Raw genomic sequence first — 22,751 nt, forward strand, 5'->3', positions numbered from 1 at the left:
TCACGCATGGTTCATGGTTCCAGTTACACGACAGAATGAAGCTTGCTTTATACACCTGCAATCAAACTGATCTTCCTGCTAGTTCTGAGTCCACATCCTTCCTATCCTTTGTCTCTTGTCACTTCATCTATTTGCCGCTGTCCATTCCTGAATGGTCCTACCACTTTGTCTTACATTTTTTACATTTGTTTTTTGGGATTGCTCTGTTTCTTTTTTGTGACCTATGTTGGGACTGTATAAGGTCAGGGCTCCACCAGCACTTGTAGTAAATGGAACAGCATTATTAGACTGACAAGTTTTTGGCCCAAAGGTCATCAAGACTCACTTTTTAATAATGTATGAAGTAAAGAAATGCGCCATTTTAAATGGAAACAACCAATCATATACTTGTGCATATGCATATAAGTGCACCTGCAATATGGCCTTGGTCATGTGGCATCAGGACAACCAATCACACCCTTCCACATACACATACCAGCCAGGGAACACCTAAAAGTGTGAGTTGGGTTTATTATCATGTGGTTTCTGGCCTATCATTGAATCAGACTGGTAAAACAGAAATCAGTGGTAAAAATAAGACCTCAACACAATAAAAAACAATATATATACAGTATTATGCACAAGTTTTAGGCGGGCATGGAAAAAATGCTGTAAATTAAGAAAGTTTTCAAAAATATAAATAATGATTGTTTATTTTTAGCAGTTTACAAAAAGCAAAGTGAGTGAAGAAAAGAAAAATCGTCACAGTTTTTGGTGTTACTACCTGTAGCAGCTCATAACGTAATAATGGTTTATAATGTAATAACCGGCTCATAATGTAATAAAATCATGATGGGAATGTTTTGGATCTTGACATGCTTTAACAACTCTTGTGTTTTTTGGACCATGTCACTGTATTGTTTATATTAAATTTTTATAATAATTTATCACTAAAGCTCTGAAATGAAGAAGCTACTCGGATGAGTGGCAAAACGTATTCAAGAAATTCTACTAGTCCAGTTGCCTTTTTTTAACGCCTTTTGGATTACCATGACGTGGATAACTGAGAACCTTCACAGACATATTTCACTAAAACTATTGTGCATCTGGGTCCTACCAACCTTCGTTTAAATCTAAAACAGGACAGTGTCAGCAAAAATTTCTTGTGCAAATGAAGCCATATTCTAGTCTTGTTGGTTTGATTTGGGTTGATCCAAACAGAGCAACCATTCTCAAAGAATGCAACTGGGCTTCAAACCAATTCTGTATCCATTCAGTTGTGGAGGTGATCTAATGTGAGTCAAGTGTTTTCTTTAAGCAAAGGACGTCCTTCGCTCCTCTTTAAAAGCGTGGTAATTACTCTTTTAGTGTTTTATGTCTCCTCATACGATTCTACGATCACTGGCACGTGGATATACTGCTGATACTGACAACACCGATATTGACACAACAGCTTTGTAATATGGGCACAGCAGTATCAAGGTTAGATGTCACTGTCTCAGAAGAGGACACGAGAAGATTTCAAAATATTTAAAAAAAGTTATTTGCAGGGACAATAAAAAAAATAAAAGGAAAGCGTAACGCAGCCATAAGCTGTTACCCTTGTTCATGTGTTTTCCTTGCAGATAATTCTCTTCCTGTCTCTTCAACCTTCATGCCTCCTCAGAAACCTCTGCCGCTCTCAAATCAGGGGATTATGAGCGTATTTGAGAACACAATTGGAAACAGTTGTGATTCTCAACGAGCCAAGCTGCCTAACCTCATTAAGATGCTTCCACTTGAGACGGCCTGAAAAAAAAAAAGCAAAACAAAACAAAACAAAAAAAAAAAAACGGGCAACCGACTAATTTTTACTCCTCTGTTATGGACATGGAGTGCAACAAGGAGGCTGACTGCTCCACAAAGCATTTCTTCCATTACTGCTGGGGTTTCTGCAGCTATACTAAAGCACAACTAGAACAAAAGGGGCAGCTAAGTCCTATATGAGGCCTCGCTCACTGGGTCAATGGTGGTCATCTACTTCTTGTCCTTTCTTTTCCCACTGCCGAGGGATACTTTGTTTGCCAAAACAATAAACCAGTCACAGTTGTCAGCTATCTCCATCTCTTTGGAAGTACTGAGAAGAAAATCCACTGAAGAACAATAACCTCCAGTGTCGGCTGTAAACTGTAAACTGCTACAGTAAGCTGTTCGTGCTGTTTTGTGAGTGTCAGCACAGCTTGTGAAACCTCTGGCTTGGATCTGAGCCATGATTGTCTCACACAGCGACAGAACAGAGAGGAATAGTTTAGTGGATACAAAATTTTTATTTCTTCAAGTACTCATGACTTGAAGAGATACAAATTGCAACAAACAGCTGTTCATGGTTCTGAAACAGCACTATTTATCAGTTCATTAGAGACAGCATAATCAGAGGTATTCTGCTACACATGACAAATGATGTCTGTATTTATTTTTACAAAACACACAACTGAGGTATTCACTCACACAATTATGACTATTTTTAAGCTTTTTAAACATTGTGTCTAATTCTATACAAACATTTGTATCATCTCTTCAAGTCATGAAAATTATCACAGCCAAATGCCAATTGTTCATGTTAGTGAGACTGCAGCAGAGACAACAGACCAACCACAGAAGTGCCATCACATACTCATCACCAGTCATTCACCACAAGGCTACAGTATGAGTCTACAGAGGCTGTGTGCAAACTGCTGCTGATTCATTTCTCATGTGAAATGAAAATAGTGTGCAACAACTTAATTTTCCTTTTGACTTCTTTACCATGGCTGACTTTAAAAAATGGAATTGTTGACTCAAAGTAAACGGAGCAGTCATCATGAAAGTTTGCACAGACATCAAGTTGGATTTACTTTGGAGGTCCCCTTGATGTCTCTCTTGCATGACCTCGATTTGTGGTTTTCAGTGAATACATATGAATCATTTGTAACAACATTAACGACTCTTAAACTTCACTGAGAACGATTTGTTCTTAAGTCAAAATCACAATTTTGATTTAAGAACAAACTTATGCTAATCTTTTGCAGCCTCTATATTGAGGAAATGTTAGAATGCTAACAAACTAAACCAAAATAATGAAGTCTTAGCTTATACCCTGATCACACACGAGCCATTAAAACCACGAAACATTATCATCAGCATGTTAGCATTGTGACTGTGAGCAATTAGCCATTGGCACAGCTTAAAGCACACTCTAGAGTTCCTATTAGCAATTTGTCTTTCTGTTCTGGTATATAAAGAATGTATTTACTATACAAATATGACCTATCGCATTTCAGTAATCTACTGCATCATAAAAATGCAAACATCCTTTATCTTGGTAAACGAAAGAATGACAACAACTTCAAATCATTTTAACTATTTAATAGACAGAGACAAAAACTTAAAAAACCTTAAACTTAAATTAAATTTATTAAATTAAAATGTCTTAAAAAGGCAGATCATTATGATGAATGGAATCTTTCAAACTCACTTTTTTTTTTATCACATTTACTAAATGTTAAATCTAGATGTTAAATGTTTAATCTAAATGTTAACGTTATATCTAAATGTTGAATCTAAATTTAAATTTAGATTAAATTTAAATGTTATATGTTAAATCTAAATATTAAATGTAGCGCTTGGAGAAACTAAATATTTAGCTAATACGGACGCTGCTGTATCAAAATAAAAGCTGTGTAGAGTTGTGTTTACCAAAGAGGTAGAGCTGGGTGTCATCAGCATAGCAGTGGTAGTGAATCTTAAATTTACAAAAAATAGCACCTAAGGGGAGGAGATAAATTATAAAGAGAAGGGGACCTAGGACAGAGCCCTGGGGGACACTTGGGGGTGACTGGGGAGGAGTTGGATTTGAGGGATTTGAGCTGGATGAACTGGGTGTGGTCCGAGAGATAGGAGTGGAACCAGTGAAGGGTGGTGTGAGTGATGCCGATAGAGCAGAGTCTACTGAGGAGGATGGGGTGGGAGGTGGTGTCAAAGGCTGCACTAAGGTCGAGGAGTATGAGAATGGAGAGCGAACTGGAATCAGCTGCAATAAGGAGAATGCTGGTAACTTTTATGAGGGTAGTTTCGGTGCTGTGGAGGGGGCGGAAACCAGACTGGAAGGTGTCATAGAGGGAGTTTTGTGTCAAGTGTGTATGTAGTTGAGCGGCAACTACTTTCTACTACTTTCTTTCCCAGAACTGAGCCCTCATTAAATTATGGAATAATAATAAAATAATAATAATAATTATATATATATATAAATATTTTTTTATGATGCAGATATTTCTTTACTCTTGAGCTGACTTCCTGTCAGGCTGAGGCCTATGGCCTGCCACTTTAAGTACCTTCTCTGCTGTTGCAAGGATGTGAAACCTCTGTTTACATTATGCGCTGCTTTCACTCAGTTTCACACCAGGATACATGCTTCATATATTTAAAAATTAGATAAGACCAATAATCAAGCCAGCAAACACTGTCACGCTATAGCTTAGCTCAGTTTTTACACTAACAAGGCCAATGCTGCCAATATATTGATCCCACCACACAGGCAGGTTTATTGATCGTCCGATCATTGTGGTCCAATGTGAAAGTGCATTTCCAGATTAAAGTGCCAGGTCACTAGTTCTGCTTTGTGAGGTTTCTAGTTAGCTTATGGTATCATGTGAGGATGTTTTCCACTGCCAGCATCAGTCACTCTTCAAAATATTACATTCACCAACCTGCTGTTGAACTTCTCTGGATGCTTTTCCCGCATCAGATGGAAGCGATGGGCAATAGAGGCATCCTGCAGGCGAGAAACATGAGAGACAATGTTACCTGCATGACACCAACTCAACATTTAATCAAAGCTTGCTGGTAAGATGGTGTTGAGCCAACATACAAAGATATTCCGCCTTAGTAAAACTCAACTATCTTTCTCTTTCACAACAAAACTGCATTACGGACAATCAAGAAAATTACAGAATACATGCATTACACTGTCTGATGCCAACTAAAGCAATTTGTACACCAGGTAAAATAAGTATTAAACACATCACAATTTTTCATAGTAAATATATTTCTAAAGATGCTATTGACATGAAATTTTCAACAGGTGTTGGTAACAACCCAAGTAATCCATACACAGAAAGAAACCAAAGCAAATAAGTTCAGAAGTTATGTGTAATACTGTAAAATAACAGAGGGAAAAAGTATTGAACACGCTTACTGATATTTAATACTTTGTACAAAAGCCTTTGTTTGTAATGACAGCTTCAAGACGCCTCCTGTATGGAGAAACCAGTCCATATAGTTTATCCACATCCTATATATGGATAAACCATTTCAGAATATAGCATAATGGCAACGTTAGTGTTGATCAAGTGACAATTTTAACAGAGTATTCCAATGCTTTTGGCCATCTTCGTGGTTATGGCCCTAATATGAGGGTTCTAGGACAAAGATTTGTCAAGCAGTATGCCAAGCAAACATGTACAATGCACATAAGTTAAAGGTATTTTATCAATTTCAATTTTAAGAGAAAAACTATGTATACCTGGTTTTAACCCAAAACAAATGAAACAAGATATTTCGATATTAACTGATACTTTGTTGGATTTAAACCAAATAGATATTTTAACAAGTTCTTCATTTACATACATCTGTGATGGTACTGAGATCTGTATGAGAATAGAATAGACTGGTATCATCTACAAATAGAATTTTGGATAATATGTCAGAAACATTCGGTAGGTCATTAATGTATATCAAAAATAGCAGGGGCCCAAGAATTGAGCCTTGTGGTACACCACAAAGTACAGGCAAAAAAGGAGAATTTGTACCATTATAGGACACAAACTGCTGTCTATCTTTAAGAACCAATGCAGTGCAATATCTCTTACTCCAAGATGTGAGAGCTTCTGGAGAAGAATGTGATGATTGACTGTATCGAATGCCTTTGATAGGTCCAAAAATATGCCAACGGTGATTTCCCTTTTATCTTTCGCTGGGTATATTTCATTTATTAAGTGGGTGAGTGCCATATGTGTAGAGTTTTTCTTTCTGAACACGTACTGATGTGTACATATGATGTTATTCTCATCAATGTGTTTAACTATTTCTTGATATACACATTTTCAAGTACTTTTGATATAACAGGTAAAACAGAAATGGGTCTGTAATGGTTAAACACAGCTGGATCATCATCTTTATAAATAGGAATTATTTTGGCTGTTGAGAGTTTCCTTGTTATTTTACATTGTTACACATAAATTAATTTCTGAACTTTTTGGTTTTGATATCTTTATATGTATGGATTACTTGGATTGGATTGCCTGGTGTCATGTCAATAGCACCTTTTGAAATTTGTTTACTATGAAAAATTGTGATGTGTTCAATACCTGTTTTACCCGCTGTACGCATAAAACCACCCATTCAACCCAATTATTTCTCCACTTTAGAGTCTGCAGAAGTCTGGTTTTAAATTATTCAACAATTATTTGTAGCAAAACTTCTTCCTTTTTGGTAAAAAATGGAAATGAAAACAGGTACTTTCCACTCAGAGTTTCTCTGTTTTATTATTCAAGTGAACAAAAGTTCTCATCATAAAATTAATCAAGTCTAAAATTTCTAGTTTCAATGTACACTTAAAGGCAGGGCATGTAAAATCTGTGCTGCTCTCATTCCCCTTTTTCTTTATACGCTGCAGTTCCAGTCCCTCCTTCTCCATGTGAACGCACACATTGGTGTAGCAATTATTCAGTTATACAGCATGGCTGAGTCACAGGCAAATCGGGAATAAATTGAATTTATGAACAACGTTACTTCAGCATTGACTAGCAGTGGGATGTGCACGGAGGACTCAAGAGTATGTTACTTATGTAACACCCAAAACAGTGACATTCGTAGAAAACGTCTGTCATGGGATGATTTTCATAAAGCCTTTAAATGCAGCCAGGAGGCACAGAAGTCAAGTGTTCTTTCATAACACTTGAATTACAATATGCTGACAGCCTATTAATGAATTTGGACAAAATTACACCAATAAAAAATGACATACTCTGCCTTTAATTACCAAAAGTTGGAATATGAAAAAAAGGGTCACAAAACATGCAGCTTAATTTTTTTTAAAGGCAAAATTTTAGTTTGAGACTTTTTTCAGTGGCAGATTACTGGCAAGGTTGCCTCAAAATAAACAATAATGCCGTAGAGAGAACAATGGAGCTCTACTGTCCCAGAGAAATGAGCCATATCAGGAAATACCTGACAAGAGGATAAAGTAATTGAAGCTTCACAGTCTTTTCAGCTGAGCTATAAAATACTGAAGAAGTCAGAGTCAGACCGTTGGACAGCGTTCATCTACCATAGCATTCAAATTTGAACAAAAGTGCAATTTCTATATTAACAATTTAAAAACGTTAAAGCCTAAAATGATTGCGTCAATATGCAATTAAGTGCCAAACAGAAAAATAGTAAAGCAACAGCATCTGAAAAAACAGTTGTGCTGCAGTTCCTCTAAGGCCCACTAGAGAGTCTATTTAAAATAAACATGTTAAATAAACATGTTTACATCCTGGTTTTGAGTTTAGATTATATCAACCGATTACAGAATTAAGGGGCATGGCTACTTTGATTGACAGGTGGATGTTCTCTCTGGTTGCTAGCTGTCTTTAGCCTCAGCTATACTCATGCTCCATCTCTTTCTCTAATGCTACCCAAGCATCACAACTAACTATTCTGATGAGAAGTTTTCCTTGAACTTGCCGCTGTAGTTGGGACAATAGTTGTTGTGATAGACTATTTACGATCTGTTCATAATCTACCTTGACACAAACCAGATACCTCGACTGCTAAACTAACGTTTAGCTTTCTGTAGCTCCCCTACTTTTCTTTTATTGCCACTGGCAACAGTAACCATAGATACCTTGACATTCCACTCTGGAGTTTCAAAATAAAAGCATACATGGAACATCAAGGAATATTACAACAGCGTTGCTCCCTGTTGATCCCTGCAACGGTCCCACTACTCACTGTCAAGTACCATCTGTACAAATGTAACAACACTTTATGACTCGCTGCAGCAAGGTCTGAGTCTGAGCGGTCTAAGCAGGAGTGGGGCGGGAAACCCCGTGTGTTCAAAGTTTGACCCCGGGTTAAAGGGGATGGTGATCCTGATCAGTCACAGGAGCAGCCTCTGTATGACCTCACAAATACATCAACATGAACACCAGCAGCTGTCAGGATGACATAATCAGTGATCTGAAACCATAAGAACCTCCAACTGAAGACGTATGCCTTGTCACAAATAAACCTCAAACATGCAGCTGAATGCTTTACAAACTGCAGCCACATAACTGACACACACGTGAGCTTTGAGTGGATGTGATCAATTATCCAGACCAGTCACAATCTGACCTTGAGTTGATGCTAACCAGAGTCATCTCTGCTCCATTCAGGCCCGAGGATGTGATCTGCCTCTGTCTGATAAATGGCAGCAGTACACGCAAAATAAGTTCAGAGTCAGAGGGAATAGTATGGCTAATACAGACTTAATTCCAACATGGAGATGGTGGCACACAGCATCGGATCAGAGTGGGTGGAAAGTGTCACTGTAACGACAGAATCGGTAATGATGCTCTCATCTTTTTACTCAAGCATGATGTTTAAAAGCATCGTCTGGTCTGGCATAAAAACAAATCCACACATAATAAATAATTCATGCTGCACAACCAACTCAGTCTGGAAGAAGACTTCCATGAACACATATGTTTTTATTTGGTGAAAAGTTTACCTCTCCATTGGGAACTAATTCTGCTTCTGCAAATATCTCCCAGGCCAATAAGATTATTTGGGGGTGGAGCTTAATGTGCAGATAGAAGAGTAACAGTAGTTGTCTGAGAGATGTGGAGTTGTTGTGGAGTCTCTAATTGAAGAAATTAGATGTTTAGAGTCGTTTGGCTCCTACCCTCACATAGAGGGTATCCGGTACGGATCGAGCACTTTTGCAGAGTACGAGTATTATACGAGTAATACGAGTCAATATCTGTGCTTGGATTGAATGAAAATCCTCATTGGTTATCTGACTGTGTCTGTGTTCTTCTGTGATAGGGCTGCGTTCCTCCCCTACACACATACATATGTGTTGCTGTGTCCCGCTCTGCTCATTCTGACACACAACAGCTCTCTGTCTCTCAGGTTCGCAGTCTTTTCCGTTAAAGTTTAGAGTTTCTTCAACTTCAGGTTTGTTTTTACCCTGGTTTGTACTTACTTATCAACCAGTGGAGTTCTAGTAAACGTGGGTTTGTTCAGATGTGGTGCAGATTAATGCGACTCGCGTTGCGTCTCTGCCTGTCAGAAATGTTTTTCTTTTTCTTTTTTTTAACCGTCAGCTGGCTCTTTTTTCCGACACTTTCCTAAATAAAGGTAGTTGTGGTATAAATAATATTACAAATTAAATACTGATATGTTATTATTAAAATAACATACCAGTTAAAGCCCCACCCATTTCAACAAAACCCAACCCATTTCTTGGTTAAATCCCACCCACTTCCTGTTTAGGCCCCGCTCACTTCGAGTACAGATACAGATCATTTCTATGGTTAACAGATACAGATACGGATACAGATAATGCTGTCCTCGCTCATCCCTACCCTCACATCCACCATGATGATAGCGGTTGAACCAAGATGGAGCAGCAGTTTCTTTGATATTGATGGTATTTTCTTTTTGAATGACCTTGACTTTTCTACCTGTTGATACTCAAAGCACTTTACAACCACAGTGACATATCTACCCAGTCTGTTGGCGTCACTGGCTGCAATGCTGTTCCCCCAGCAGACCACAGCAGAGAAAAGGATGCTGGCCACAACAGACTGGTAAAAGATCTCCAGCATCTTACTGCTCACATTGAAGGATCTCAGCTTCCTCAGGAAATACAGTCTGCTGCAGGCCTTCTTGTACACAGCTGTACTGTTGGTCTCCAGTTCAGTCTGTTATCAATGGTCACTCCCAGGTATTTGTACTCCTCCACCACATCCACATCCCTACCAAGGATGCTGAGTGGCTGAGGGTCTGTTCCCTTCCTCCTGAAGTCAATCATCATCGCTTTGGTCTTGCCCACATTAAGCAGCAGGTGATTCCTGCCAGCCCACCCCGCAAATCCTTCTACCACTCCTTTATACTCCTCCTTGTCCCGTCCACCACTTATACACCAAACAATTGCGTCATCAGAAATTGTCTGTATGTGACATGACTCTGAGTTATGCTGAAAGTCAGTGGTGTACGAGGTGAACAGGAAAGGAGCAAGCACAGTCCCCTGTGGGGATCCCACACCACTCACCACTCACCACTCACCACTCACCACTCACCACCACATCAGACAGGACAAGGCCCAAATGCACAAACTATGGCCTGTCTGGCAGGTAGTGATCTCGGATATCAAAATATGCAGTTGTTCACTCACTCTCAGAGACCGTGAGTGTTCTTTTGAAACATGACTCCGACTGATGGGACTATATTCCCCTACTCCTACGCTCTCAATCACTGGATGGACGATTTGACCAAAGTAGGACACAGAGGGGATGAAGTCTGTTCTGTATTTATCAGTGTTGTTTCTGTCAACGACGATGATGGAATTATTTAATTGACCCCCCTTTCTATCATGACGATAACGAGACGATGACAAGCTAAACATGGCTCTTTGATGACTAAAACGTGATGAGACCTATGTGAGTTTTCATTGACGAGATGAAATTGTACGTAAATTTTAGTGGGTGGTCTATCAAAATCAAAATGCATGCATCCTATCTTGGTTTGGTTATGCCCACCACCATGCAGCACACATTCTGCACAACACGCCTGCAGCCAGTCAGTTGGTCACTAGTCATACACAGACACGCAACTGACTTTATTAATTAATTGTTGCTATACAGTGTTACTTGACTCTCCACCAATCGGCTTGTGAGAAATTTCACAGTAAGCTTAAAGTTTTCCATATAACTCCTGGTGCAAATGGGCTGTTAACATCAGGCTAAAGTTAGCTTGGTTGCGCTAACGTCATTCATTAGCTTATGTGTGTGTTACTGTTATGTGTAGAACATGCAGGGATTTTTGGCCAGGCAAGTATAATACGTCATATTGACCCTTGTTTGAGTGACTGAAATATGGAGGAAAATGTAGCATTTCAGATCAGCATCAGTGGTGGCTGCTGGCGCTCCAGCCACTGGTGCAGGTGTTTCAACGCTCTGCAATAAGGACGGAGACGGTACAGGAGCAGTTATGCCTCCTGTTACCCTCACAACAGACTTCAGCTACCAGACCTCCAGGGTCAGATGGTGTGGTGACCAGTGTTGGGCAAGTTACTTCCAAAATGTAATATATTCCATATCACAAGTTACTTGCATTTGAAAGTAATATGTTTCTTTACAATATTACCTTCTGTGTAGAGTAATAAGTTACTTATTACTTTTTAGTTACTTTCACCAAAATAAATATTTACGACAAGGCATTACAAAATGAAGGTGCGCAACATTTACTTATCTCCTGGCGAACAGGCCTTTCAATATTTTCACTTGTATTCTTTTGATCTACAACAAGTATATGAACTGCAATTTACATTGCATAGTTTTAAAGGTTGTCTTCCGTGAAGGATTTGTCCCCAGACAATGAGACGCAAATCTGTATTGACTCATAACTTTATATATTTCTATCCATATTTTTTCTTAGTTGGCGCTTTGTTCATTACTACCCAGTCTCATTTATGAGTATTGTAAAACATGGAGATCTATTATTGTTACTGCTAAAGTATTCTGAGATGATGTGACAATAACAACCATGAAAATCCCTCTGCAAACACAACTGACTTAACAAATTAAAACAATTTTTAATCATTGAATCACCTCTAACACCACCTGTAGTGTCTCATATTAAATTAACCATCTGGGGAAATGTGTTTATACCTTAACAACAAGAATATATCATTAGAAATTTGTTTTTACCTTGTCACTTGAAAGAACAGGGATTTTGCTGACAAGCTTTTGAAACATCGGCAACTCAACTGTAGAAAGATGCAGTGCATCCTCCACGACATACTTAGCCCCCAGCCTTCACACTTCTCGCGCGGCTATGGCTAAGTAGGTAGAGCGGATTGTCCATGAACTGAAGGGTTAGTGGCTCGATCCCCCGAGTGTCCCATATGCCGAAGTGTCCTTGAGCAAGATACTGAACCCCCAGTTGCTCCCAGTGCAACTGGCACTGGTGTGTGAATGTGTGTGTGCTTGTGTGAGCGAATGGGTGGATGTGTCTCTGACTGTAAAAGCGCTTTGAGTACCTTTGGGTAGGTAGAAAAGCGCTATATAAGAGCAAGACCATTTACCATTCTCCTGGGTCAAACATCTTACCTCTGGTCTGGAGAAATCCAGTTTTCATTGTTTAGATTTGCTCGTGTCATTTTCTGTGTTATTGCTAGTACAAAGTCATTTAGCCTCTAATTCCAGGTGTTTCTTCAGGTTACTTGTACTATGTTTAGCTGTAGATGTCATGGTTTTGTAGCCAATAAGTACAGGCGGGTAAGGGTTCTAGCAGCTTTTGCTGTCAACTTGAGATATTTTATTTATTCAATTAATTCAACCGGAAGTAGCTGTTTTTTGTTTTGTTTTTCAATCTCAAAGCAACTCTCTAAGCAACAAATACAATCGTATTAGTGACGTGTTGTAGTATAACGTGTTACTAACTATATTTTGGTAATATTATTACACGAACCCGGTAAGAACCTGGAGGGTGGAGATTTTCTGACAAAAAACAAAACTCATTTACTCTCAGAGCTCCAACCAAAACCTGCACTCTGCCGACTGTCAACCACAAATTATTTAATTTCATTATTTCTCTGACTAAGATGAGACATTGAACTAAAACTAATATCTGATGATTACTCTGGCGAAATGTTCAATTTTTCAATTCAATTCAGTTTTATTTATATAGCGCCAATAACAATACCAATTGTCTCAAGACACTTTACAAAAACTGGCCTGCAACCTCCAGAGCAGCCTGAATCGACAGTGGCAAGGAAAAACTCCCCTTTAACAGGAAGAAACCTTGAGCAGAACCCAGCTAATATGGAGGGACCCATCTGCTGAAGGCAGAGAAGATAGAGAGAAAAGAAGAACAGGAGAAATAGATGAACAAACTTCTGTCATAGATACATATATCAAAAAGGAAATCTAAAGGAAACACGTAGGATCTAATAATATAACACACATGTTAACGAGACAAGACTAGAATATTATTTGATGTGATAAGGTGTTATCTGAATATCAGACATTCCAAATATAGTGGTGGAAACCAGTTATTATCATGAAATATTTGCGGAAAAAACTCTTTTGTATCAAAAGGTGTGATTGCATTAGACAGAAAGAAAACAAACACAAATCGTATGTATGAGAATGGCACAATATTTGGCAATGTGTCATTATAGACAGTGAGATGACCAACACCAGCAGAACTCATGGATTCCTAAACCATGATACTGCCTCCACCATTTTTGACAGTATGACATGAAGTCATTTGAGAGGCTGGTTCTTCTTCTTCTTCCATAGTCAGATGTATCGCCAGTGATGACGAGGAGGAGTCCAGAGGACTGAGCCAAGCCTGGTGAGGTCAACAGGCTCAACAAGCTGGTGAGGAAAGCAGCTCGATTGTGGGATTGAACTTGGACAAAATCTGTGGACAATCCCTCTCACCCTCTGCATGGCGAGTTGTGGCAGTTGGGCAGATCACACAGCCAGCGGGTCATCCCACCCCGGCACAGAACTGAATGCTTCTTCTGTGGGCCCTCACATTAGCAGGAGGAAGATAACGACGACCCCAGGCTAACCTCTGTCTCTCATTGATCAGGGGCTTCTTGGCAGCCTTGTAGGACCTTAAGCTATGATCTAAAAATCAACCATGTACAGTGCGAGTGGAACACTGGACACCACTTTGGTCTGACCACTGCTGTTGGAGCACCTGTGATGTCATTCTGTGGATTTCTCTGCACATGCACATCAGGATGTGGTCATTTCTTGCTGACAAAAACTTGGAATCTGTATCTTCCTATGTGTCTTAGGTTCCTTGTTTGAGCCATTTTTGTCTCTGAAGAACTTTCAAATGTACTAGCTATAAAAGACTATTTAAAAGACACGAAGCACAGCAGTGTGTCTTTTAATAAAAATCCCAGCCTTCATTAGTGGATCGCTGGTACCAAAATGAACCAATACTCATAATTTTTTATGTGTTTTTATGGAACCAAACAATTTTAAGTTTTTAATGGCTGTTTTAGTATTTTGTCTGTAACTGTACTAAAATAAATTGCACTTGAAGACCTAAGAGTGATTCTTAATGCAATATTTCACAAATGCATGGGGTGTCTTTTTTCCACTGCTGTTTTTTTTCACTGCTGTATTTGGAATGTCCAATTTTCAAATAACATTACATCAAATAATATCTTGTCTTGTTAACATTTCATCAGAGTAATCATCAGATATTAGTTTTAGCTCTTCAGTGTCTTGTCTTTGTCACATAAATAATGAAATGAAATAATTACTGGTTGACGGTCAGCAGAGTACAGGTTTTGGTTGGAAACTTTTTTCAACCACTGTATCTATAATATCTGTAATAATATAAATGGTTTAAATGTGTCTAAGACTAACTACTTGTTTACTGTCTAGTATGTGCCGTGTTTTGGGTGATTTTGGAATATTGTGTGCAGAGAGTCCTTTTCCAAAGATGACAACCTGTAAAGTTCGGGTTGTTTTTCTATATCCACTGCTGCTGGCAATCACTAACCAGACCCACTTCCACCCATTCTGTCCCCCCGACATAAAATAAATAAAAATCTGCCAGTAACAATATGTGACATTTGCTGTTGCCTATAGTTGCCCGTGTGAAGGTCGTTTTGATCTTGCCCTGTGAAATTTTGCTTGGGGTGTGCAAGAGGATGTGTGGTGTGAAAAGCAGGAAGGGGGAGAAAAAAGAGAGAGACAAATAATAAAAACAACAAACAAAACAAAAAATAATAACACTGACTGTAAAATGTCACCTCAGTGGACCCCACAGCTCTTGGCGGAGGGATGCATCATCAGTTGTCTTTCACTGGCCTCCGGTAAGAGGCCTTGGTTAGCTTAATGTCACAGTGAAATGTCACGAAGGGCCTCCACTAGGTTCTACTGTGCTCAGCCTAACATATCTAGCATGTCACAGATGAAGATGTGAGTTCTTACTTTTTCAACCAACAAGAAGCATTTCTCCTCCTCCTTTACCTCAGTGAGTAGAGCACCCGCCCCATGTGTTGAGGCTGAGGAGGAAGAGGAGGAGGCTACAGCCCTCACTGCAGGCGGCCCTGGTTCGAATCCTGCACCAAGCGGCCTTTCCTGTATGTCATTCCACCCTTTTCTGCCTCCCCATTTCCTGTCTCTCTCTACTATGCTTTCAATAAAAAAAACAAACAAACAAAAAAAAGGCTAATAAGCATGTCAATGATGTGATCAGACACATCAATACATCAATCACTGCAGCACTTTTATTAAGGAAGTTCAAATATGCAATAAATATTTCAGAAGAGTCTTTATGGACAGCCCTGAATTGATTGAGTAAAATAAATAAATAAAATAACCAATGATTGTCTCACAATGGGGAAACTTGTTCCTGCTGTTTGACACAATACTTTTGGGGGTTATATGTTTGCTCAGGGCACCACAGCCATGGACAGGGCAGGAGCCGAACTTGGGACCCTTTGACCCCCAAGCTGCACCTCTAATCCGTACTCAACAGTTCCCCCAAAACAAGACCAAGATATCTCCTGGTCTTTATTGACAATAAGGAAGGAGGAGTAGGAGAGGTATGCCTTCATCTTTATCTCCAACCCTGAATAGATTCAATAGAAGAAGAAGACCAAGATGTCTCCACATCTCCAACGTTGCTGTCCACATGGATTCCAGCTTAGTTCATCTTTTCAAACACTTTCAACAACTGTTTTTTTACCTCTGTGTTTCTGTCCCTCCTGGAAACTCCTCATCTGATGCAGATGGATTTTTTGCTCTAATTCAGGCTGTTTTATTCATAGTCCACAGGAATGCAGCTAATGTTAAAATGTTGTGTTCATGAGAATCAAACTTGATTTAAAATAAATCTAACCTCAGTGTAGATTTCAGAGGATTTAAAGGCAGCTTCTGATGACTAGTTGTGCTGTAGAGCAGGGATCTTCAACATTTTTCAGGCCAAGGATCCCCAAACTGATGGAAAGATTAAGTAAGGACCCCCTACCTATTATGTGTATTAAACTCAGCCTAGTGCTATTTAGAAATATACATTATTATTATTATCATCATTTTATTGATATTATTCAATACTGGTATATCCCTTAACCTTTCATTAAAATGTGTTGGATTCATGTTAATGTCTATTTAAAGCAAGAAAAATAAATAAGTAAATAAATAAAGAAATTTAAATTTGTGGGGGAAAATTAAAAAAAAAAAAAACATATATATATCTAAACAACCAAAGATTTTGCAACCCCCTTGCAGTGCCTCTGCGGACCCCGGTTGAAGACTTATGCGGTAGAGTAATAGTTTAGTGTAGTGTAGTCTCTGTGTTTTGTTTTTTTCTTGTGTACATTTCTTCCCACTGACAGCTGGTGCTGGATAAATATGTTCCAAGAAACTCAGCAAAGAGCCATCAAACACAAAGAGGACACTACCGCACAAACACAGGTATAAACAATGAGACAGGAAATAGTTCAGAACAAAGATTCATTCTCACTCTGATCGATGGGATACTGCACTATATCCACATCCATGATTTCCTCACTGTGCTCTCTGGTCTGAAGTACAGATAGAAATATATTTTAGGGCAGAACCTGGTTCATCTGAATCATATAAATACGTTATCTAAAAGTAAAATGTGAAGCCAAGCCGTCCGTCCCCGTGTCAACGTGTTTACAAGTCCATGTGTTGGACCATTTTTAAGACCAGCCAGGTGTCACTCAGCATGGCCATTAATTACCGTGGTAACCTGGCTTCAACCTGGCAGGTGCTGACTTCCTGTCACTGATACTTCCACTGACCTTCAGTCTGTGCCAGGACAACTCCAATGCTCTCACACTCTTCATGCGTTCGCTCTCTGGAATGTTCCAACCAAAACACAGGGTCTTTTCAAACATCTAATTCACTGAGCTGCTGATTTTATCAAGATATGAACATGTCTTTATTCAGACATTAATGCTTCTTACAGATTTATTTATTAGGCCATACTAAAATGATATCTATTGGTTTTTATAATGTATAACACCTTTAGCTGTATGTTAAAGTACCTGTTTTTTTCATTCACAGAGCAAAGCGAGAGTGATATACAGTCTTTTTACAGACATATCAGACTACTTTAATTGTGAATTTCTGAAGGATTATTAATAAAATGATACATAAGGCATTATATATCTTGGAACATTATCTTGTATTTTTCACTTGCTTGTATTACATTTATAGTATATTACAAACATTTGAGATATGTTTTTAACGTTTTCTTTTTCCTTCTTGAATGGTATATATTTGTTGTATTCCGTTGCTGTAACATAACAGTTTAATAGACTATATCCATCCATACATCTTTCAGATGATTTTCAGGCATATCTCAGTGCTACTGCTTTTTAGTTTCAGAAAGAAACATACTGTACACGTTGAAGGTGAATTCATATTGTATCTACTGGGTCAGGCCCAGGAGCCCAAACTTTCAAGGACCTGTAAGTCAGTTTTATTTAAATGGTAAAGAGTTTACAAATTCAGTTTGAGTGTCTACAAACACTTCAGGACATGGAGGAGTCATAGTCTGGAAGCAAAAACAACTGTGAAGGAAAGTTTATCTGGAGTCTCTGTGTCGGGAAATGATTCTGCAAAGATCTGTTAGGGCTATCAGATTTTACATTATTTGTGGAGGAAAGTTGTTTTCACTCTCTTACAAGAGTTTAATTAATTGGAGGGGAAAAAATATATAGGGCTCAAGTGTGTTTACATTTTAAACCTGCTTGGGGGGCAGGAACAGTCAGTTAAAACCACTTGCTTTTTTGAAATAACTCTTTAACTGTATTACAGTGTTACTTTTGCTTAATGTATATTGCTCTAATGTCTTTTCCATTTTATCTTCTCTTTTGTATTATTCTGTATTCCTAGCCATTATTAATTTCATATTTGGTCCAAATTATCTGTTCTATTTTGGTGCTTGTTCTGCGTTCGCTGCTTGGACCCCAATAATAACACTAACAAAAACAATGGGGTTCCTGCAGCTTCGCTGCTTGGACCCCCAATAATAGGCATACGACCCTTGTCATGGGCGTCTGAATTGTGAAAATGACGTATGGTGGGTGTGTCTCACTACCTGTGTTTCCCTGAGGTTGCCATGGAACCCGAGTGACTGATTGACACCTGATGTGGAGCACCTGGGCCCGGTGTTCTGCTGCTACTTAAGCCCTTCCTCTGATGGTCTCGTTCTCTTCTTCCTGCTCCGACCCAACTCACAGCCAGCGTCTATGCTTTCGTCTTTTGTTTCCCATTACAACACTCCCACACGTTACATTTACCCATGCATCCACATCCTCACTACTGATTCCACTGACTTTCACATCCCACTGGTTTAACTCGTTATGTTTTGGGTATTCCATTATTTTCTGTTAAATAAAGTTCTGGTAAATTTGCTCCCGCTCTTGTCCCCCCCTGTGCTTTGTTGCAACCACTGAGCTGGGTTGTAACAAATGGGGGCTCGTCCGCGTCTCGGTTACGTTACCTTGTTTTGAGTTTTGTTACAGAGTAGCAAGAGATCTTTTGGTCAGATTCTGGATTAGGCAGTTAGGGGAACGCTCTGGGGGGCATTGTTTGCTCATTTGTGCATCCAGCAGTGTAGATCCAGCTCTAAGGTGAATATGGATAGTTTGCTAGCTTTTTATGAAGCGCCTTGTGCAGTGTTTTTGGACTCATGTAAGAAGGATTAGTTGGTCGAAATTGCCGAACACTATGGGATTGTGGTACAAGAGGGGTCGCTTAAGGATGAGTTAAAAATGTTGGTGTTGTTGACGTTGGCTAAGAGAGGTGTGTTTGAGAACGAGCCTGTTACTGAGTTGGTGGCCGCGGCGGCAGCCAAGTCTGAGTCAGCGTCGGTGTCTGCGGGTCAGGACAGTGTGCTCACGTTTGAGCAGCAGAGAGAGTTGTTGCAGCTGCAATTGGAACTGGAGCGGGCAAAGCTAAGGGTTTTGGACAGCGATAGGGTATCTGGCATGTCAAATGAGTCTGGGTTTGTTACTGGGCGCGAGGTCAGAGACTTGACAGCGAGTCTGCGCATTGTGCCAAAGTTTAATGAAAGAGATCCCGACACCTTTTTCACGTTGTCTGAACGCCTTTCAGAGGCCAGGCAGTGGCCAGATGTAGATAGGATTCTCCTTCTGCAGTGCGTCCTCACTGGCAAAGCGCAGGAGGCGTACTCGGCTGTGCGCGCACAAGAGAATCTGACTTATGAAGTGGTGAAGTCGGCTGTCCTCAAGGCATATGAGCTCGCCCCAGAGGCTTATCGCCAGAGGTTTAGACATTGGGTGAAGACTGACGACAGACGAATGTGGAATTTGTGCGTGATTTAACCACTCATTTTCACCACTGGTGTTCTGCGGAAAAAGTAAATTCATTTGATGTTTCTGTGGAAACTAATTATTATGGACCAATTTAAAATCTGCGCTCCTCAGCGCGTAGCCGCCTACTTAAATGAAAGAGGGCCAGCTACTGTGCTTAGAGCAGCCGAATTGGCCGATGATTTTTTGCTAACACAAAAGTCTGGTTTTGTTGAGGTGCGCGAGTGTGGAGGTGACCACAGTTTTACGTGCGGCCATTTTTCAAAACCTGGCCCGGCATGGGGTGTGTCAGCTTCTGTGGGCCCAGGGCGCTCAAATTTGTGTAATTATTGCCGTGGGGAGGGTCATTGGAAGGACCGGTGTCCCTTGTTGAGACGCCAAAGTGTTGGGCCTCCCCCAGCTACTGCCATGTTGTGCGCGAATGCATGGGAGAATACGGCGGTAGAGTTGAGTGACAGTTCTGGGTTTGAGCCTTTCATCATAGATGCACAGAGAGCAGAGAGTGTTGCGTGACATGGGGGCCTGGCATTCTTTTATTGTGCAGTCAGCGCTCCCTTTTTCTTTGGATCCGCAGACCGGGGATTTCATTGGGATGAGGGGGAGGGAGCTTGGTTTCGTCCCCATGCCACGCCATGATGTAGTGTTGGATTGTGATCTGGCTAAAGGTGTGTTTTCGGTGGATGTACGTCCCGAGATACCTGCTGTACGTGTCGATGATCCTGGGCAATGATATCTGTGGTGGCCGGGTTTGGCCCGGTGGTCCCCCACCGCCTGTGGTGGTCCCCCATCGCCTGTGGTGGTCCAAACCATTAGCAGTGGCGTCTGACAGTGCGGCTCTGGAAGTTCCTGTTTGTGCCATGACGCGCGCTCAAAGTAAATGTGCGGCTGCGCCATCAGTGGCTGTGGCCTCAGTGGAACCTGTTATGCTGCCTGAGTTGCCTCCACTTGTGTCCAGAGATGAGTGGGTTGAGGTACAAAAGTCTGATGAATCGTTGTCGTCCTGTGGGAGCAGGTTGTGCCGTATCACCAGGTTGGCGAGGTAGCCCAGGGCTACTTTGTTCAGGATGGGGTCTTGCTCCATAAGTGGTTGCCTTGTGGTCCGCCTGTGTTTCAAGTTGTGGTGCCACAGGATTTTCGTTCCCAAGTTTTGAGAACTGCACATGATGAAAGTGGTGACCTAGGCGTACGTAAAACCTGTCTGTCGGTGCTCAAACATTTTTTCTGGCCCCGGGCCAAGAAAGATGTGGCTGCGTATATTAAGATGTGTTACGTGTGCCAGCTGACGGGGAAACCCAACCAGCGCGTAAAGCCGGCACCGTTGCAGCCCATCTCTGTTGTGAGTGAACTGTTCAAATACCTGATTATAGACTGTGTGGGGCCTTTGCCTTGTGCTAAGTCGGGTTCTAAGTATCTGTTGATTGTAATGTGTCAGTGTACTGGTTATCCAGTGGCTTATCCGCTTCGTTCCATCACCACCAAAGTGGTAGTTAAAGCGCTAGCACAGTTTATTTCAGTGTTCGGAATACCTAAGGTCATACAGAGTGATCGGGGGTCGAATTTTACTTCCCACATGTTTGCTAAAGTGTTAAAAATGCTGGGGGTGAGCCACAATCAGTCCACTCCGTATCATGCGCAAAGCCAGGGTGTGTTAGAATGATTCCATCAGACACTGAAATCCCTGCTGTGTGCTTACTGTATAGAGTTGGATTGAGACTGGGAGGAGGGTCTGCCATGGTTAATGTTGGCGGCGTGAGAAGCCATGCAGGAGAGCACGGGTTTCAGTTCGAACTTGTTGGTTTTTGGGTACTCGGTGCGCGGGCCATTGGCAGCGCTGAAAGGTGGGTTGGTTCCTGCCGAGGCGCCCCGAAACCTGAACGACTTTGTTAATGGTTTTTCCTCACAGGTTGTTTCGTGCAGGTCTGTTGGCAAAAGAGAAACTGGGGCAGGCTCAGGTGAAAATGAAAGCCCAGTATGACCAGGGTACGGTGTGCCATGAGTATAGTCCTGGAGACCAGGTCCTCGCACAGACACTGCTGGTCACATCGCCATTTCAGGCTAAATTTGTTGGCCCATATACTGTGTCTGAAAAGGTTTCTGATGTTAACTATCTTGACGCTACACCAGGTCGAAGGAAGTCGTCTCAGCTATATCATGTGAAGCCGTATTACCAGCTCTCTGCGCAAGGTGAGTGCGTAAAAAGTGACGTGGGTCCAGCGCTCGCCGTGGACTCCTGTGGTGTGGTGCAGGAGACAGACGGCATTCCTGAGTCTGATGATAGTCTGTTGAGTGATAGGTTAAAGCATTCTGAGTCTTTGTGTAATCTGCATTCCCGGTTGGCACACCTGACCCAAGAACAGGGTGTCGAGTTGCTGGAGCTAGTTGGTAGATTTCCGGAGCTGTTTGGGGATGTTCCATCGTGCACATCTTGGATTGAGCATAATGTTGATGTGGGCACGGCGCAGCCGAGCAGACAGCGGTTGAAGCATAGTTGACGGTTAACTTGACCAAATGTGAGTTTGTTAGAGCCACTGTTACTTACCTTGGCCGTGTGGTTGGTCAGGGTAAAGTTTTTCCTGTGCAGGTCAAGGTGCTGGTCTGAATTCCCACAGCCTACTACAAAGAACTCCAGCGGTTTTTGGGTCTAGTCGGATACTATAGAAGTTTTTGCGGAAATTTCTCTACTGTTGTATTTCCCCTAACTGAGTCACTGAAGACTGAAGCTAAGTTTGTGTGGTTGGATGAGTGCCAGCAGGCTTTTGAAAATGTGAAGTCCTTACTGCGTCCTACTCCAGGGAGTGGACGAGGGCGTGTTAAAACCAGTGTGCTTCTCTCGAAAATTCAACCGACACCAGGCCAACTATTCGGTGATAGAAAAGGAAGCTTTGGCACTCATTTTGGCCAGCATTTTGAGGCGTATGTGGGGGGGACAGCACCTCTAGTTGTTTATACAGACCACAACCCTTTGACATTCTTAGGCTCCCTCAAAACTCCAAACCAGAGACTGGTCAGATGGTCCCTCTTTTTGCAGGGTTATGATTTAGACATAGGTCACGTTGAAGGGCAAGATAATATCCCAGCAGAGGGTTAGGTTGGAGTGGGTCTTGTGCAACTGTGTGTTCATGTAATATTCGTACTCTGCTCTTGCTTTGGCTCC

At 40.9% G+C, this 22,751-nt stretch overlaps 1 protein-coding gene across 7 annotated transcripts in view; it reads right to left on the reverse strand.

Moving 5' to 3' along the window:
- The window catches only part of LOC125018276 (diacylglycerol kinase beta), a 200,619-nt gene that overhangs the window by 40,406 nt on the left and 137,462 nt on the right, over positions 1 to 22,751 (reverse strand). For all 7 annotated transcript variants that reach the window (XM_047602081.1, XM_047602082.1, XM_047602078.1 and 4 more), the window contains one exon: positions 4,704 to 4,768. In XM_047602081.1, coding sequence (XP_047458037.1) covers positions 4,704 to 4,768 — 65 coding nt within the window. The remainder of the gene's footprint in view (positions 1 to 4,703; positions 4,769 to 22,751) is intronic.

Source organism: Mugil cephalus, chromosome 12 (assembly GCF_022458985.1).
Source record: "Mugil cephalus isolate CIBA_MC_2020 chromosome 12, CIBA_Mcephalus_1.1, whole genome shotgun sequence".
NCBI lineage: Eukaryota > Metazoa > Chordata > Actinopteri > Mugiliformes > Mugilidae > Mugil > Mugil cephalus.